Source organism: Haliotis rubra, unplaced genomic scaffold, assembly GCF_003918875.1.
Source record: "Haliotis rubra isolate DU_JTF1 unplaced genomic scaffold, ASM391887v1 Scf641, whole genome shotgun sequence".
In the NCBI taxonomy this organism is placed as follows: Eukaryota; Metazoa; Mollusca; class Gastropoda; order Lepetellida; family Haliotidae; genus Haliotis; species Haliotis rubra.
The window spans coordinates 12,885-33,694 of NW_025767348.1; the positions used below are offsets into that span (position 1 = coordinate 12,885).

At 44.4% G+C, this 20,810-nt stretch overlaps 1 protein-coding gene across 1 annotated transcript in view; it reads left to right on the forward strand.

Annotated features, from left to right (window-relative positions):
• The window catches only part of LOC124256869 (laccase-2-like), a 37,293-nt gene that overhangs the window by 4,525 nt on the left and 11,958 nt on the right, over positions 1–20,810 (forward strand). The window contains exons 3-4 of the mRNA XM_046690838.1: positions 3,879–4,129; positions 6,011–6,248. Coding sequence (XP_046546794.1) covers positions 3,879–4,129; positions 6,011–6,248 — 489 coding nt within the window. The remainder of the gene's footprint in view (positions 1–3,878; positions 4,130–6,010; positions 6,249–20,810) is intronic.

The window sequence follows — 20,810 nt, forward strand, 5'->3', positions numbered from 1 at the left end:
GACCGTTAGTCGCCTCTTACGATAAGAATGGGTTACTGAAGGATCTTCACGGGTCAGATTCTGCAGTCACGTGCAACCTTCAACTATGTGTCAGTGTATAGTGTTACCTCACTCCAAGTTAAAGTATAGGTCTGTTGTAGCGTTGTAGATAATATATAGAGAACACTTCACGTTAGATACCACAGGAAGTTCTCTCGTTTTCGTATACTTGGTATTTAACGAGAACGAGTGACGTATTTAGAGAATAACCAACGAGGTACGAGCGATTACGGGAAATATGCCGGATGTTCACAGTGCCGAGCCTTGTTCCCCGTAATCACTCATACCGAGCTGGTTATTCTATTTATTACCCATGATGTAATTTATAAAGAAGAACCACGAAATAAAAACCACCCGGAGACAGGACTAGTGACCTCAAACAGCTGATCCGTATTCGTGCGCGTATTAAACCTAACTGCTCCAGTGGTAATATAACTACGCTATGGAAATAGTACCTCGTAAAATCGCTTTAAAATACATTAAAAATATTTTTTATGGAATAATATATTAACATTTGTTAATATGATAAAAATGATCTTTAAATGCAAAACCACTGAACATAATAATAGCTAAAACGTTTTTTGTTCAAGTCAGTGCGCCGGAACATCGTTCATTCACGACTGGCGTGTCTCTAGTGACGGGCGAAGGTCTAGTGTTGAAACACACATTGGCAAAAACCTGTCGAGTTTTGGGAAAGTCAACGGTTAAATGTTGGGAAATCTAAATGACAACCATCCCACGATTACATCTAGAGAAAGTTTTCTGTCAAGAAACTCAACAAGTGTGAAGATAAAACAAAATTTTGTTCTGTGGAAGGCGTGTTACACACAGGCGCGTCATTGGTCGCAGTCAGGTACAGCAGTTCCAAGAAGGATAACTCTAGTCGGAATCCGAGTCAATATAGGAAGAATACGCCTCTTTGGAGCAGATGGTCGACTGACAGAGGAGTCATTCGAGATGCTGAAGTGGAATACACCACCATAAAATGGACCTGAGAATAGTGTATGTACAGAATGAAGATTTACTGCATGCGACAAAGACTGTGACGTCATGGAGGCAGTCTGAGGCTGAGGATGAGTGGGCAGAGTGGTGGAGTTACAAGGTTTGACAACAATGTATTGATGGACTGATGTTGTTTCTCATTAATTGAAGAGTAACTGTTTATTGATTGAACATTTTTGTGCCCGGAATATTGTGCCTGGTTCTATGGCATGGACGCCGTGGCAGACTCACTTGTCACACTTTCAGGTAACACCTTTAGTCGGTATCTTGCTGATTCTATTTCCCCGAATTCAGTTTTAACAACAAACAGGTTGCAGGAGGTCAAGGGCTGTAAAATTCTTATCACTCTTCCTATTAGGTCACCGTCAACTTTGACAAGGGCGTATTGGCCTTGATCGGGGTTAGCCTAATGGCGGCCATGTTTTGGTTTTTTTAAAAGGTTATTTATTTTAAAAAGACTACTATTTATAGCGCAATTATATTACAAAATATTAATGTCTAATAAAAAGTGTATTCATATTTTTTAACCTTTATGTTTTCTTTATAAATCTCGGAATGTGTGAGTACAGCACGTTCTAATTATCAATGAAACGGTAAAAAGTGTCAATGACCTTGGATCATGAAAGGTAGTTCCATCAACCAATCATATGTCTTCTCTGCTTAGCTGACCTATCAACGTTGAGAATCACTTAAAAGCATATGTGCGATTATCACAAAAATAATCACCTGTGTATCCTAGCCCGTATGGGTAATAATAAACTGAACGCCAAAAGAAATGTTACACCTCTTAACATTAGAATATCCTAAACTGTTATATGGATAGAAGACTTTGGTTTGGTATGTTTTAACAACCAATCATGTAACTCTATTGAGTCAAAACATCAGACTGAGGAATTCATTGATAATTAGGATATCGACATGTTTGTTTAGGTGGGGTCCATTGTCCTATTTTCAATCATGTAAAAATTCAAATCAAAAGTGAAAAAAAAACAGTTATAAATGGGTCCAAATGATATTGTTTATGGTGATAATGCATGCACATTCACAAAGAGTGATAAAGTTGGGTTTTGGATATGAAAGAATGGTTGTTTACCGTAAAAAGGGACCCAATGCTGAAATTGGATTTTTGTCTCTTTAAAACACATTCCAACCACTTGAGGTTTAATTTTTGGATCATTATGACTTTCGACTGTTTTAGGAAGAGTCGTCAAACGAGAAAAGACTGATTTAGATACTGTAAAATTTTGCCTGTTTCTGTCCTTGTATAAGGAAGCATAACGCCAAAACGTACCCATTGTAACTTCACCTTGCATGAAATGCACGTGAAAACTGTTCGAGCGGCCGGGAGAATACGGGTCTATCGTCGCCGGGGTGAACGAGAGGCACGCTGCTGTGTACAGGAAGTCATACCCTTTGGAGGAGGCAGCGTTGTGGTTTGGGGCGATATACGCGGCGACACGAAATCCAACCTCGTTGTGATCGACGGCAACCTCACCGCACAGAGGTACACCAACAGGGTCCTACAGTCAGAGGTCCTCCCATTCCTCCAGCAGAATCCTAACACCCTCTTCCAACAGGACAATGCTCGTCCTCATGTAGCCAGACAGACGTTACAGTTTCTCAACGCCAACAACGTGCAGATTTTGCCTTGGCCTGCCAGATCGCCGGACATGAACCCTATTGAACACCTCTGGGATTACATCGATCATCGGATCCGGTTACGTCAGCAGCAACCACATACACGTCAACACATGATTGCTGCTCTGATGGATGAGTGGAGGCAGATTCCAGCTGCTTTCATCCGACGTTTGACGTATTCTGTCAGGCGACGAGTTCAGGCATGTTTGAATGCCAACGGGGGTCATACCAGATACTAATCGAAGAGAGTATTTCATTAAAATCTTGCTTTTTCAATGTCTCTTTTGTTTTTTGTGATTGATCGAAAACGGAACAATGGATAACACTCTTACTCACATGGGTTTTGCAGTCATAAGTGACTTATACAAAAACATCATCAGTTACTCTTCTTATGAAATGAAGAATCTGTATGACACACACAAATCGGTTCTCTAACTTGAAATCGTTGGGAAAATATTTGCATATGAAGAGGTGTAACATTTCTTTTGGCTTTCAGTTTATATTATTGCCAACGTTTTAAATAAATTACAGATGTTTTTTTCTACACAAATTTTGACATATTGCATTGACGAAACGAAACCGGTTTAAGAAAGAGGTACAATGTGTGCAGACCATTTCTGGTGTCCCCTGCCGTGATATTGCTGGAATAGTGCTAAAAGCGTCGCAAAACCATATTCACTCAATCTCCCTCTTAAGAAAGAGGATGCGGATTAATTGACTTAACAGTTCTTCATTTGCTTAGAAAAATGATAGGTGAGATACATACAGACTGGGGAATCAGCGAGGAAATGTTTATGACAGGATAAATACTGTTAGATTTGACCTAAGCTTTCAAAGAGAGCCTGAAATTTAAACCAGATTTGGTTTTCCAATGGAAGCAGTAAGTCGGGGGTCAAGCCCAACACACGTTAACCTTGAACGTCACACCTTTATAGTACAAGTCTACTGTCTGACTAGATATTCGTTCACCACGTGAGTGAGAACGGTGCATATGTATCATACCTTAATATGTATAAATGAACAATAAGTCTCTGTTATTGTTGAATGCATAGTGGCTGTCAGAAATTTAAACAAGGGAAACGTATTTGTACAAACTTATTGCTTTTTGTTGCTGTTGTCTTAGCTACTTGAATGTCATCCAGAGATTACAACAGTTAAATCTATGCCAACTGCAACCGTTCATCTTTTTGCTGCTAAAGGTTCAAGGCAGGTAACCGTGGAACTCATTTCTGGCACGGTCATGCCGGCGTTCACCGATCAGACGGTCTGTTCGGGGCGCTGATCATCCGGGAACCTCCGTCACGTGACCCGTCCTCCCACCTGTACGACCATGACCTTCCTGAGCACTCCATGCTTGTACACGACTGGCTTGTGGAACTGACCATCAACAGGTTCGCCGGCCACCACCACGCCGGTTACGACAACAAACCTGCGTCTATGCTCATCAACGGTGACGTCTTCTTTTTGATTAGTCATTACTCTTTAAGCCTGAATCATAGACTGGTGTTTTACGTTTTGTGCCACAATCAACATTATTATTATACGTCAGCTTGTTTTGTTTGTTTGTTGTATAACGCCGCATTCAGCAATATTCCAGCTATATGAAGCGGTTTGTAAAAAATTGAGTCTAGATCTGAAAATCCAGTGATTGACATCATGAACTTGAATCTACGCAATTGGAATACGATGACACGTCAACCAAGTCAGCAAATCTGGGTGAGTGAGTGAAGTTTTACGCTTTTGGTAATACTCAGCAATTTAACGGTGGGGTCAACAGAAAGGGGATTCCTATATCATACCGATGTGGGGAATCGAGCCCGGGTTTTCGGTGTGACGGGCGAACGCTTTGACAACCCAACCGCCCCCCAGCAAATCTGACAACAAGATTCGTTAGTCGCCTCTTACGACACGTCAGTTTGGCGTGGGAAGACGATGATGCAATTTGTTGACGCCTTCCACTGCTGAAACACGCCATCATGATGCTGAAAATCTTCTAATGGCCTGTCTCACACTCCTTGAGCCACAATATTGTCCCTTCCGCGCAACACTTTCTGCCATGCAAAATTCCCCAAAAACGCAAATTTAGATTCCCATCTCTGAGCTCACTGTGTCTCTGGAATTATGTATATATTTCTATCAGTGAGTGAGTGAGTGAGTTTAGTTTTACGCCGCACCCAGCAATACTTCAGCTATATGGCGGCCGTCAGTAAATAAACGAGTCTGGACCAGACAATCCAGTGATCAACATCCTCAGCATAGTTCTGCGCAATTGGGAACCGATGACATGTGTCAACCAAGTCAGCGAACCTGACCACCCGATCCCGTTAGTCACCTCTTACGACAATCATCTGTTACTGAAGGCCGATAAACTAACCCGGACCTTCACGGGTGTATGTTTCTATCAAAGCAACAAATTATCAGAGACTAGTAGTAGTAGAGACCACTGACCAAACCCTTCATAAACGGATCGTGGTACTAAATAGGGAAGAATCCCTTACGGATTGCCGTGGGTGGATCCACCTGTGTTTTAATGAATGGGAAAAGGGTGTTGTCAGTTAGCAAAAAAGCACATGCCTTGAAAAGATCCGGGTTAGAATTGGTCTTCAGCAACCCACGATTTGTTGTAAGAGGGAACTAACGGGATCGGATGGTCAGGCTCACTGATTTGATTGACACATGTCATCGTATCCCGATTTCGTGGATTGATGCTCATGATATAAATCACTGTTGGAAACTCGATCATTTACAGACCGCCGCCATATCTGAAATGTCGCTGAGTGTGGCGTTAAATAACAAACCAAGCAAATGTAACACCAAATCTTGCTGGAATTCCCGATTACACATTGTTCCGAATCAGAATGTATGTGATGAATGTATGTAACATGGTGAACTGTGGTTCCTAAGACGATTACGCCACCCATGTCCTCCAAGGCCATACTGTGTACATCTAACAATTGATGGAGCATAGTATAAACGCACATTAATTCAAGTTATTTGTCATTTATGTTTTTTATCATAATTTGTCCGTTTTGCAAATTTATTTTGTTTCTTTTTACGACACATTGCTGTAAAATAAGAAAAGGTGAATGGTGAAGGAGCAAGCATACATTCCGAAACATCGTGTTATTCACAATAAAGAAGTTGACATCCATAAATCTTGCTTTTCTTATGCATTCCACTTCTAAATGCCCTTCAAAGATTTGTTGTAAAGTGTTTATAGATTTCACACATACAAAGATACGTCTAGCCCCATTTACACATTTGTTCAGGGTAAACCTACAACATGTTCCAGATGAATTATCATTTATATCATGTTTATGCTTGTTTCCAGGTCGGGGAGCGTTCCGTGAGTTCCAGAGCTCGGACAGCAACGAGACCATCTACACCCCATATTCTGTGTTCCATGTCAAGAAGGACCAGAAGTATCGCTTCCGGGTCATCAGTAACGGCATCCTGAACTGCCCCATCCAGGTCTCCGTGGACAACCACGACATCATCATGATCGCCACCGATGGTGTGCCACACGAACCTGTCGTCGTCAGCTCCTTCAACATCTTCGCTGGAGAGAGGTACCAAGTTGTGTTATTGAAAGCAGAAGTGTCAAGTGTCGCATTAAATAATCACTGACAGTGTGAGTTTGCTTTTACGCCGCTTTTAGCAATATTCCAGTAATATCACGGCGGGTGACATCAGAAATGATCTTCATACATTGTACCCATGTGGGGAATTGAACTCGGGTCTTCGGCATGACGAGCTAACGCTATAAATGCCTACAGTCCCTTCTCTCCGCCCACTCCTGTGATACATATCAAATAATGCTACCGTCCCTTCTCTCCGCCCACTCCTGTGATACATATCAAATAAATGCCTACAGTCCCTTTTCTCCGCCCACTCCTGTGATACATATCAAATAAATGCCCACCGTCCCTTCTCTCCGCCCACTCCTGTGATACATATCAAATAATGCTACCGTCCCTTCTCTCCGCCCACTCCTGTGATACATATCAAATAAATGCCTACCGTACCTTCTCTCCGCCCACTCCTGTGATACATATCAATGAAATGCCTACCGTCCCTTCTCTCCACCCACTCCTGTGATACATATCAAATAAAGCCTACTGTACCTTCTCTCCACCCACTCCTGTGATACATATCAAATAAATGCCTACAGTCCCTTCTCCCCGCCCTCTCCTGTGATACATATCAATGAAATGCCCACCGTACCTTCTCTCCGCCCACTCCTGTGATACATATCAAATAAATGCCTACAGTCCCTTTTCTCCGCCCACTCCTGTGATACATATCAAATAAATGCCCACCGTCCCTTCTCTCCGCCCACTCCTGTGATACATATCAAATAATGCTACCGTCCCTTCTCTCCGCCCACTCCTGTGATACATATCAAATAAATGCCTACCGTACCTTCTCTCCGCCCACTCCTGTGATACATATCAATGAAATGCCTACCGTCCCTTCTCTCCACCCACTCCTGTGATACATATCAAATAAAGCCTACTGTACCTTCTCTCCACCCACTCCTGTGATACATATCAAATAAATGCCTACAGTCCCTTCTCCCCGCCCTCTCCTGTGATACATATCAATGAAATGCCCACCGTACCTTCTCTCCGCCCACTCCTGTGATACATATCAATGAAATGCCTACCGTCCCTTCTCCCCGCCCTCTCCTGTGATACATATCAAATAAATGCCTACCGTACCTTCTCTCCGCCCACTCCTGTGATACATATCAATGAAATGCCTACCGTCCCTTCTCTCCACCCACTCCTGTGATACATATCAAATAAAGCCTACTGTACCTTCTCTCCACCCACTCCTGTGATACATATCAAATAAATGCCTACCGTACCTTCTCTCCGCCCACTCCTGTGATACATATCAATGAAATGCCTACCGTCCCTTCTCTCCACCCACTCCTGTGATACATATCAAATAAAGCCTACTGTACCTTCCCTCCGCCCACTCCTGTGATACATATCAAATAAATGCCTACAGTCCCTTCTCCCCGCCCTCTCCTGTGATACATATCAATGAAATGCCCACCGTACCTTCTATCCACCCACTCCTGTGATACATATGAAATAAATGCCTACCGTCCCTTCTCTCCGCCCACTCCTGTGATACATATCAATGAAATGCCTACAGTCCCTTCTCTCCACCCACTCCTGTGATACATATCAAATAAATGCCTACCGTCCCTTCTCTCCGCCCACTCCTGTGTACATATCAAATAAATGCCTACAGTCCCTTCTCTCCGCCATCTTCCTGTGATACATATCAAATAAATGCCTACCGTCCCTTCTCTCCGCCCACTCCTGTGATATATATCAAATAAATGCCCACCGTCCCTTCTCTCCGCCCACTCCTGTGATACATATCAAATAATGCTACCGTCCCTTCTCTCCACCCACTCCTGTGATACATATCAAATAATGCCTACCGTCCCTTCTCTCCGCCCACCCCTGTCAAGGAGGGTATACAGCTGCTCGAATATTGAAGGAACATCACAGATTCCATTAGAGGTAACCAATAACTGGGTATAAATAAAAAACATCTAAAGAGATCATAAGCACATGAATGAAATGCTAAAGTAGAAACTATTTACATGCCACGAACTTGTGGCATGATACAGCACGTGCAACATGTGACAAGTTCTCATTCTTCCTTTCTTCCTTAACATGAATGACCTTGAACAGTGAAAACAAAATTCCTTTACGTGTCCGTCGCCAATGATACTGGCAAGATCTTTGTACACGGTACATGCAACATTCTTCATCTTGAACGTGGCAAGATAGGTGACGGAGCATTGGACATTCTACTTTTGGGAGAAGTTATTGACCATCTCGTAAATGTTCGTGGTTTTGACTCAGAGGTCCATCCACTGTATGTACTTTGAGGAGAAGTTATTGACCATCTCGTGTGTTCGTGGTTTTGACTCAGAGGTCCATCCACTGTATGTATTTAAGGGAGAAGTTATTGACCATCTCGTGTGTTCGTGGTTTTGACTCAGAGGTCCATCCACTGTATGTACTTAAGGGAGAAGTTATTGACCATCTCGTGTGTTTGCGGTTTTGACTCAGAGGTCCATCCACTGTATGTACTTTACGGAGAAGTTATTGACCATCTCGTGTGTTCGTGGTTTTGACTCAGAGGTCCATCCACTGTATGTACTTTGGGGAGAAGTTATTGACCATCTCGTGTGTTTGCGGTTTTGACTCAGAGGTCCATCCGCCGTACAACCCAGGAATATGTTCAGGGTTACATGAAAACTGATCATATGATTCCTTGGAATGAGGCCCATGTACAATCTAAGACGTATCCAAGCCAACAAACCTGACCTTGTCCATTTTTTTATAAAACAAATCATTCATGTGATTAAGTTTCCTGTATCCTGGCGAAGACACAGTATCATTTAGAAAGTAGTCGAATGTAACATAAATCATAATGTTGAGTAAAGTACAGATTCTAGAACTCTTTGGGTTCGAGTCCCATCCGGGATTCGAACAACACTCAATCCCTAGCACCCTGTCATCCGTCTAACCCCTCAGCCACATGGCTTCTATAAAAAACTGTATGTCTGGTTACTTGTAGTCTAGATCGCATCCCTTGTATACCCCCTTGTCAAGTGTAGCTTGGCATGGCTCTCCGAGAAAGCTTATGTCTATATTATCTGCCTCTTTGTCAAGTGTAGATTGGCATGGCTCCCCGAGAAAGCTTATGTCTATATTATCTGCCTCTTTGTCAAGTGTAGATTGGCATGGCTCTCTGAGAAAGCTTATGTCTGTATTACCTGCCTCTTTGTCAAGTGTAGATTGGCATGGCTCTCCGAGAAAGCTTACGTCTATATTACCTGCCTCTTTGTCAAGTGTAGATTGGCATGGTTCCCCGAGAAAGCTTATGTCTATATTACCTGCCTCTTTGTCAAGTGTAGATTGGCATGGCTCTCCGAGAAAGCTTATGTCTATATTATCTGCCTCTTTGTCAAGTGTAGATTGACATGGCTCCCCGAGAAAGCTTATGTCTATATTACCTGCCGACCAAAAGGAAGTTTACATTTGTGTTTCACCAAATTAAAATCAATCACCGTCTTCAAAACGTCTGGGGCGGTTGGGTGGCCTAGTGGTTGAAGCGTTCGTTCGTTCGTCACGCCGAAGATCCGTGTTCGATTCCCCACATGGGTACAGTGTGTGAAGCCCATTTCTGGTGTCCCCCGCCGTGATATTGCTGGAATATTGCTAAAAGCGGTGTAAAACGCACTCACTCACTCAAAACGTCCAATGCTGAAACCAGTCGCAGAAACAGTCCCAGCTTGAGGTCAAAAACAAAATCATGATACAATATGACAAACTATATGGGTAACAAGTTCTTATATTTCGTGAGTGCAACATTTTGACACTCACTCACTCAGTATTGTACTTCCCAATTCAAAGAAGTTAAATCACGATAACGTGTCAAATACATCTAGTAGTAGACAGGATAGGGGTTTAGTTTTACGCGGGATCAGGGTAATCTAAAGCTTCATTTAATAGATGAAGCCTTAGTCAGACCCTTCCCATTACCATCTACTATAAAGCTTTATTTCATAAAATAAGACTTTAGTCGGGGACGCTACTATAGCGGACGTTGGTATCTTGCCTCTATGTCGTGTTGACGGGAGGTAATACTGTGCCATACGGTACAATCAATAATTCTTCTCTTACAAACCCCCTCCCTGGACCATCCATCAAGAAATACAAGGTAGGTTCGTCGGCTTTCATATCAACTTTATCTATGTTGTAAGTTTTGACTGACCATATCGGATCTGTGGCTCGCTTACGGCTATCCCCTTCGTGTTCCCCCGGCTGGTATAGGTACCTCACGAGCGCCCTATCTGGTATCTGTTTCTCCTTCCCACGCAAAGGAGCGGCCGGCTCTGCTGCTATCGATTTTAATTTGATAGCGTCTGCCGGCTTTTTACCGGTGAGACGAGTGATTTCATGGTTGATTGCCGACACCACCTTAGGTAACCTCATTACCCATTCAGTCGATCGCTTCCCTGGGGCAGCCATCTCTCTGCATACTGATGTCCGAATAAGCGCTCAGCCAAAGTCCTATTGAATCTCTCAACTATGGCTTGGCTGCGATGGGCTCCAGCCGTACCACGCCTGACCTTTGTATCGTGTTTAGCTAGCAGTTGTGACACGGCACCCATGAACTCCCGCCCGGGGTCAACTTGGAGCTCTGATGGCCATGTCAACGGACTGCGTTTGTATATGCGTTCAATGGCTTGAGCTACCTGGGCAGAATCTTTCGCGGTCAATGGTTCAGCTTCCTTATACCGGCTGGCTACATCCACGATAGTCAGAGCATATTTGTAGGTTTTACGTCTCACCCTGTCGTGAGGTAGGAACAGCAGGTCTGCTTGGTGAACGTTATTAGGTACATTAATACCAAACTTCCTTCTAGGCACATGGCGTGGTGGTGGTAAATATATCTGCCAAAGTGCTTGTTTTCAAGCCATGTTTTGACCTCCTCGGGGATACTCGAGTTATTTTAGCCAGCTTATCTACAGCGCTAGCTCCTTTCCAATACCACGCGGACTGTAGTAAATAGCCTCAAATTTTTCTGGTTCCGTGACATGTCACCATTTATTTATACCTATGTTCTTGGTTCAATTTTTCTCATGCCGTCTGGCGTGCGTGTTTATCCCATCAATGGCTATCCAGCGTTTAGTGTCCATAGGTGATAATGATGTTTTATTTATAGTCAACCCATTATATCCTATGTCCATCACTTCTAAGTGTGTTCATTTTATGTTTAAAGGTGCGGGTCTTGAACAGGGCTTCCTTGAATCTGGCGTGTTTGATGTGTTGTTTCACCGCGTGCTTCTTAACACCCTTAGCTTTCGGATCTCACCATTGTCGACCTTCAGTATGGAGTACATCTTAGGCCTCAACCCTATGTACTTTCGACTATGGGCGTGCCAGCACACTCGTCCTTCATCTTACCTAGGACCTTTTTATTCACCGTACTGTGTATGGTATGGTCCTTGGGATAGTCGCTGGTGTCATTACAAATCGAGGTGTTTTTCATGTCCTCATTACCGTCCTCGGTTGAATCTCCATCAGCAAAGGAATCCGTGTCAGTATATATTACTTCACACCTGTCATCGTACTGTTTCTTCAGCTCGTTGTAGTAAAAGTCGTACATCAAGTGTTTGGATAAATCGAGGATGCTCATCCCAAGCGTAAACAGGCGGTTTAATATTATGTGACTTTTCTTCATGTGTATGGCAGCCAGGTCGTTATCGAATATCTTACTACGGTTGAATGCAGGGTTAGCGATCAGCTTCCTGAGTTTTCCTCCTCATTCGACCGAACCAGCTTCCGTCCGCAGCGTTTCCTCAGGTTCTCCATCGTCTTACCCGAATACCGAGTTGTTCATGAGCTTATACAAGTTTTCTCAAAGTCACTGGTGGCCAGCTTTGAGGAGGTCCGTGTTCATTCTGATGTAAGGCTCCATCCAGGGGCTCTGGTTGAACTTCAGCACTCTGTGTATTTTGGTCAGTTTCATACCCAGCGACAGGTACAGCTGCAGGTTGCGATAGTGAACTATGTATTTGGTCTTATTCATTAAGTTAGGCACGAGTTTTTCAGCGCCCGTCACCCGCCTATCTAACAAGTTATGTTGGTATTCAGACATCCAGTCTGGGTTAACCCTCATACGTTAGGGGCTAGGGGATAGCTGTTGTGTGATTCGTGTAATGCTTTGGGATACTCAAGTCAACCTCGAGGATATAACCTTTGTTGAATCGGTAGCGATGCTCATAATATCGAAATCGGATGATACCCATTTGAATCCCCTGTTGGTAGATACTGACTCATGGCCCATCCGTACAGGTTATTGGCGTCGAGATAGAGAATGTGATTGGTTGGTTTGCTAGGGTCGTAGCCATTCGCGTATTGATTATTTGCTTTAGCGTATCGTTTGGTTGCCATGGAGATCCCACCTCATAAACCTTTCTCAATGAACAGGTGCATGTCATAATCAGTAAACAATTCCAACTTAACTCCGGTCTTTTTAAGCAAGGCATCCCGACAGGCCTGGGCTGGTGTAATACCATGCTGGATCTAGTTTATACTGCTTGATACATGTCCTCCTAAATGTCTCAAACACGTCGGCTAATAGTAGTACATCCATCTTCAAGTACAGATCGTGATAGTCACCCAGGTTTTACAACCAAGTTTATTCCATACATTAATAGCGTCACGAGTAATCGTCTTGGATATTTCGAGTCTGTCAGATTGCTGTAAAATTCTCTGATGGGAGGTAGTCTGGTCTCGGTGAACTTAGTCCAACTATCCATGTACTCATAGGGATACACACCCTTCCTCATAAGCAGAGATCTAGTCGGCGTCTGTGTATCGATCGGTGATAGGGAAGGTATCGTTGGCTTTGATCAGGCTGGCTAATGGCGACAATAGAAATTGACACGAGTCAATGAACCTAAATCCGTCTAAGCTGAAAGAGATATTTCTCCATGTTGTTGGGGATGCCGCGTTATATTACCATCGATTTTTCGCGATGGCCTGCATGATTAAGTGAGAGTCGTACCCTCTCAAGTTGTGAAAGACAAGCGGGAATGTTTATTGTTTTAGGGTTGATTCTAAGCTTGAGGTTACACTCGTTATGGCGGCGCCTCTATACTTACGGTTATGTGACAGTGATCTCTCACCGAATCACCGTTCAGTGGTGAGTCACACTGCGTGACAGTTAATGCTACGGGGAGTGAGCTAACCTGTCGGCTTGGGTCATACGCATGGGGCGATTCTATGCAACTTTTCCCTAATAATTTCTTCTTCCTCCTTCAAACACTTTAGAAACCTTTCAACCGCGTCAGGACCCTGTATACCACGGAGATTTCGTTTCACCGTCACAACGGACGACTATGTATCCAAACCCACATGCTTCATGCTCTTGTGTTTTGTATGTGAAGCTCTCACCTGTGGGAGTATCCCCAACAACCTAAATTGGTTTGACCAATGCTTCAAAGTCGGAGTATATAATATAAGGAACAGACATTTGGTGCTTGTGGTTGTAGAATTTTAGGATATTGTCACCTTCCTCGGGCATGTCGATCGTATAGCCGTCTGTCCACACCTTGACAATACTCCTGGTGGGATTCTAATAAATCAGCTCGGCTGAAACCGTGCAGACATCGCATACAAAAGTGTTTTTTCCCCTTGTATTTCGACTGATCGTACAACAACCGACTGAAATGTTTTATCCACGTGTAGTGATACTTTTCACCTCGTTGGATCATAAATATATTGATAACACGTTTCCCCACCAACGAGCTGAGCCTGTGTATTATTGTTGTGTCGTCTTCGTGTCCAAAGACATTTATAGCTAGATTATTCTGTTTTTCTACTTTAGTGATCTGGGATATGGGGGTTGGTTCATCTATACCATCCCAGTTGAGTCCATCGTCTTGGGGATAACTAGAAGGCCTGTTCGAATTAGTGTCAGCTGGAAACAAGGCTGATCTGATAGCTAATCTCAAGCAATCGTTTCCTCTATTCTTAACGTTTACTATGGCCTGTTTTTTTCTTATAGTAGGGAGGCAAGTCTAGGTATGACCGCCTTTGAGCGGCACGTAGTTAGCTATGTCTAGATAGACAATATCGATTTTATCTACAGCCCACCCGGATCCCAAGTGTGTGTAGCGTTCTAGGTATTCCTGTATCTGCTGAAAACTAGTATCGATCGATGTGTTTATAGTCTCTATCTGGGTCACGACCTCTTGTACACCTCGGAGTAAGGCTGAGCGTGCTTTCGGTAACATCCCCACGTTCTTTTCGAGTGTCATTTTAATTGTGATTTGAAATTTGATACTTCCAAGACTGGCTAGTTCCTGTTTTATTTTATCATCTATCAGGGGCTTAATATCTGAGACATCTATATTCCTATCAGCGCGCATCGCCAGCCTCTTAAATACTTACTACAACAGCTCAGTGCGTCACGAACTGTATAGTATTCATAATTGCGTACACACCTAAGGAATTAATGTCTAATTGGGCGCCGTAAATGTAAAAATCATATATCCTCTCCGTTACCCCAATGAACTATTTTTAGATGGGCTGTTTCGATCCAGTGCTCACACTGTTTGATATAGTATTCCTTGAAGTTTAGCAGGTATTCCGATATACTTGTAAAACAATCTATCTGATATTGAGTCGTGATGTTCCCCACACATACGAAGGGACGAGTATACTTAACACCATCTTTAATCCATACCATTTTCAATATTACCTGAAATCTGAAGTTTAGTTTATCTTTGAGTATGTTTTTTACCTGAGATTCGATGTCTTCACTGGGATCAAGTTCCACAAACATATCTATACGTAAGTGTGTAATAATCTCTAATTGGGGTCTATCTTGAGAAATCGCCTACGTTCTTTTATGTAGGCCTTTTTATTCTCGTAGATGAGGTGATGTCTGACTACGTTAGCCCCGTGAGCTTTACATAAACAATAGTGTCCTTTGACTCCTATACCACACACAGAACACGAGTAGTTGGGACTTCCCATGTGGGAATAACAGTACCCATGAGTACCGCATACCCTACCACAGGTCTCGGTCTTCCCCATAAGTATGTATTCACATCTATACATGTTAACATATTTATATGTGTATTAGTCTAATTGTTTCACAACCAAAGCAGTCGCCGCTATACCCAGCGCTATGAAGGTCAGTTCACGGTCCATTTGTCCCTTGGATGGTGTGTAGTACTGGCGAGTGTTGGCTTCTGTAGTGGCTCAATCGTTTACCAGTTAATAAGTAGTATTGTCTCGCTGCGTCGTCGACATCGTGGAATGTTTGAGCGGCATGGTTTTCACGCCTGAGTTGTTCGTTAATGTAATCGATCCGCTGGGCGTTGTTTAAGCGTACTTTCGGCCTGTGCTATTTGTAAGTTCTCAATAGCGAGATCGTGCGCTTCCTCTCCGCCTGTATTTCAGCGGCGTGTGACTCTCGTAGTTTAGAGAAGAGGAAATTACTCGGAAAATGCCAGGGCATTCACTAACGCACCACCGACCATCATAGCAATCGTAGCCATCCTTATATTTATTTCATAATATCTTCAGGTATTATTCCTTGTTTTACTAGGATGTCTTTTGTGGCCATCGCCATACCAAGGTTCATTATTAGCATACCCATATCCTGCAGGTTGAAATCTAGCTTGATAGTTGGTTGTTTAAGCACCATTTTGGTCAACCCGGCGTATCCTACGGCTAGACTGGCGACCACGGTGGCGTGGTATCGTCGTTGACGAACGTTTTCCCCTCAGACATTATGTATATGATATAAAATATATATTTTATTGCATGATATGCGGGTTGACCTTTAATTGTGGGGGTTCCTCACTGCGATCCCGCGTCGTATATAACCCGCGAGATAGCCACGGCAGCAGTTGCGCATACAACTAACAAATTAAGCTCGGGTGAGTCACCCTGATAATTTTATGTTGGTTACACCACCGTTTTTACCGGCAGCTACTCTCTTAGGATTCTTCTGCCTGGTGACTGTGGGAGGGTTCACAGTCACCTGTGAGGGGTCTCCTCCAGTTGGGGTGGGGTCTCCTCCTGAAGGGGGTCTCCTCCTTGAGGGGTCTCCTGTGCAGCATCCATCTATACTATTATTATTATTTTTCCTCTCAAATTGACAATGCTTTGCGTGATAATCGCCGCCGTAACCGGGGCTAACAACATACCGTATTTGTGATACAGCTCGCAGCTAATAGAGCTCAAAGTGTTCGATAAAGGGTCTTTCTCGAGGTCTTCCCACAGGTAAAAGTCGGCTCGGGGATGGGAAGGAAGTATGGCCTTAATACCAGTGTATATCTGGGTCATAGCCGATCCTATTGTCTTTGTCATTTCTGAACCTAGTCTAGTCTCGTATTTAGCGTACAGTTTATCGATTTCTTCGGCTGACATTTTGTGAATTTTATCCGGTGTACTCCCCAAAGTAATGTTTGGCTTTGCCACCAACAATAGCGCCACCAGTTTCTCTCGCTTATCATCATCCACCTGTGGTGATTTGGGGTACCAACAGTTGCTCTAGCAACTCCTCACACTCCATCCTATAATATGATAAGTAAGTTTTAGTTTTAACAATATAATATACGATATAAAGCGAAACACAGAGAAATGAAAGTTAAGTTGCACCGCGACGAGCACTTCAAATACCATAACTATAACTAAATGCTAAGTATTTATACTAAGCATTGCTAAGCTTTGCTAAGCATTGCTAAGCATTTACTAAGCATTGCTAAGCATTGCTAAGCTAAAACACACTATAGGCCACTGGTTGGTCGGTCTTGAGCCGCGAGCTTAGCGTGTTTAGTTTCAGCTAGCTGTTTCTTCACCCGTTCCGTTCTAATTTGCTCATCACATCGTTCTCTCTCAAACACTCTTGAGCGAATCCCTGTCCTTGCAGTGAAATAAGGCAACCCATCAGCGTCTGCTCCTGAGGTCTTTCAACACCGAGTTGAACTTCTGCGTTAGCACCCAGGCGCTGTGCTTTGCGTGTCGGCCTGAAAATGCCAGATGCGATAGCATATCTCTCTTTTTGTTATCTCGCGATTAAATGCAGTCGTCCAGTATGAACAAGCGTCGACTCCCCTTTAAATTTCATATGGTAAGCTTTCAACCAGTCCTGTAGGCGTGGCCCCGGATCGACTCTGTATGCGTCAGGGTCCGTCATCACCCAAAAGGTCTTTCCGTAATGCGTTTTATTCATGCTCAGAGTAGGACACATGATAGCGATGTGGTCGAACACATCCCTGTAGTACCCTCCAACATATCCAACACGAAAGCGGTCTTCCCACAGCCAGTCTGCCCGCACACTATATGCAGTGTGTGGTGTGGGTGGCAAATCAATAAATGGGCAAATCAGTAAATGGCTTGCGCGAATCTCCCATTGTCTATATTAAGTTTAGCATCCATAATAGCGTACAGATATAATTTCAACTTGCCAGCGGGTTGAGCCTTCTTGGTAATCTGGATAGTAATTCCTTCGCTACCATTGTCTATTCTCACGGCCGCTACCGTGTAGTTTATCGTCATCCGTGGATCGCATGTCCAACCACAGCGTACTTGTTAGTTAAGTATTCACCCGATTTACGCGGAGGATAGGTCCAGGTCTTTGGCTATATATGGATGTTTGCTTTCGGCAGCTTTTTATCTCATCCCACTGCTGGTACGCCGCATACCATGACTAAACAGCTGGTTGGGCGCGCCCTCGATGGTCACTTCCACCTTTTCGATCTCTGGGTTGAAAAACTTCACCGCTGTCCCTCGGAGCGGTTCGTAATCCTCCACGGGGGCGACCAGGATGCCTTTCATCGATCGGCGCCCGGCGCGTTCAGGTTGATATTCCACACAGTGTCGGCTCTTATCCCATACGATGGATCTATGCCTCAGTATACGATCGTACAGGATGGCCACATTACCCGAGTACTGGTTTCGAACCTGCCTTGCCAGCTCGGGTTAGTGACCATGTCGAACTCAGAGAGATGTTGTCTATGGTATAACTAGCCTCATCGCCGTTCGGCGATACGCACTACTTTGCTGTAGTCGTTAAGCGTGAGCTCGTATTCAAGCCTATCACCCAGCGGCTTGGTAAAGCGGCGCGTGTTCGTGAGCAACTTCGAAGTCGGCGACGCGCCAGAACCGGTTCCGATGCGGCTTGGCGATGGCCTTTTCACCGTCCGATAGCTTGTCTAACTGGTCTGCCGTGAAGGCATACCCAATCAGCGATCTGGTCGATTTACTGATACCTTGGTACCGTCGTCATTGATAGCGTTCTCCTCGCTTTTCAGAGGTCCTTGTAGCAGTGAAAGGCGTAAAGCGCTGTCGTCGATGCTCAGCACCTCGTTACCGGTGATCTTGATGGTCGTTTTCTTGATAATGGCTCGACCTACGTTCCGCACTAGCTTTCGCGTTTGTCGTTGTCGGAGGTCAGCGTGATGTTGAGCGCCAGTCGAACAGTGCCTGGTACAATGAGGTCATTAGCGCCAAGGTTTGGAAATCTAACCAGCAGCGTTTGATTCTGGTCTATCTTGCTGGGATTGTTGGTGATGGTCACCGACTGGCCTTGCGGCTTTGACACCTAGTGGCTCTCGATCTCCTGAAAGGATCTAGTTTTCTACCGTACATTGTTATATAAATGAAATATATAAGTTTTAATACTAAATAATGGCGAGTATATCCCTATGGAGGATATGTGGGATAATAGTGCCCAGGCATTCGGGGATGATGTTTCATCCTCATTAAGTGGTGAACTTCGTACAGCCAACTGTCAGCGATTATTACAAGCGCAGTTGAAAATAGAAGACATCAAACCGTTGGGGAGGGACTATTCCAAGTTTACAGTCGATAATAAAGGACGCGTTGCGATTGAAGGCTTACCGGAGGTCGATCTCATGAATAAAGCGCCGCGAGAGAAGCGCTTGCCTTATCAACACTCACCAGTCGTCATGGTAGTAACTTTATCCGTGATGAACTAGGCCGTAGATTCTGGTAGCGACCTAAACTTCCTCCTAAGACCGTCCAAGATCTGCAAGCAGCCAGAGTCAATACTAGGAGCGCTAAAGCGTCAGACAGTATCGAAAAATATTGGCTACGTATCATGATAAACCCTTGCGGTCTCGAATTTCCTCTGAGAGAACTGCGAGGCTTAAACGAAGCAAGAAACATATGCGTGGAGAACTTCGTTAACAACATGGGTAAACTGAGCGAAGTCGATGAGCGCATCGCATTTCGCGAGAAAATAAAACTAACGAAACTGAAGGCGATGATATGAAGCGTCGTATCGAGGAAGAATAAAAACTTGGAAGGCGAGGCGGACTCGGTTGGAATCGCTTCCTCGAACCGGGAAGCCCTCCGATCACAGATCAGTAGAGTCATGTCGGGAAACCATCGATCGAGTCCTAAATGAAGACACCACGCTAGCTGATAGGATCCGAATCCTGTTCCGTGAACAAGGCATCACCATCACCAGCATTCTGACTGCACTGGGCTTCATCATATCAACCCTGGTGGTGTCACTGACGCCTGCCGGTGGGGGTACTACCCCGACACCTGCCGGCACAGGTGGTGTCAGAGAGTGGATTAAAAACTTCGGGAAACTCTAGCTAAACTGGCTTGTAAGGCCGCTGAAGCCCTGCCTGGCATCCTGGGTAGCATCGTCTCGTGGTTGCTGAGTGTTTTAGCTAAAACTGCTACGTGGCTCAGTCAAAACTTGTGGGCAGCCATCGTCGCAGTAGCTGGTTTGGTGTACGTAGCGGCTAAGGAATTTTTAACCAAATAATACCCAAAGCCACCCCACCAACCACCAGGGCTGTTTTACTATCGATGTGCTGCTCCAGATTGTGGGGCCACCCCACAGGTGGTGTTGTGTTGAACCCTAGGCTCGGTGGTGGCGCCACTATACCCGTTTCACCCGGTCGTGGGTGGTGGGGCGTGGGGGCGTTGACATCGAGGTTGGCGTAACTTTTGGTCCGCCGTGGCTACAATTATTTCGTTGTTGTAGCCCACCACTTTACTCTCAGTTGCATATCGCTCGGAGCCATGTACAGTCCCACGTCGAACCGTAGTCGACTTTTCGACCTGGCATATTCCAACACGTCTTGGTAGCGTTTGATGGCACTTTCGGGAGATCAACTGGAGCATTGATAGCATCCTCAACGTTGACGAACTGTTTCTGGCGTCGTAAGCAGTCCCTTACCTAGTATATTGAGCAGCGTTTGCGTCTGCGCGCAACAGTGCCCACACGTGCGTTCGAATCGAGTCATTCAAGCGTTCGGTGCCGACGCGAGTATACCCTTCGATTCCAACATGAATTTTTCCAGTCACCCCCTGCTCGAACCTCAAACTCGGTAATCCTTGCTGTCGTCGAATGCCATGTAGCGGTCATCCCACTCGTTTGTTGTGATATGATGATACGACTTGTATCCCCAATCTTGCAACTTCTGGCTGGCTTCCACGAGAGGCATGTTGTGAGCGATAGGAATACCCAATCCGTGGTTCGGTCCGGCAAAGCGCCAATCCGTTTTAGTGTCGATTCGAATT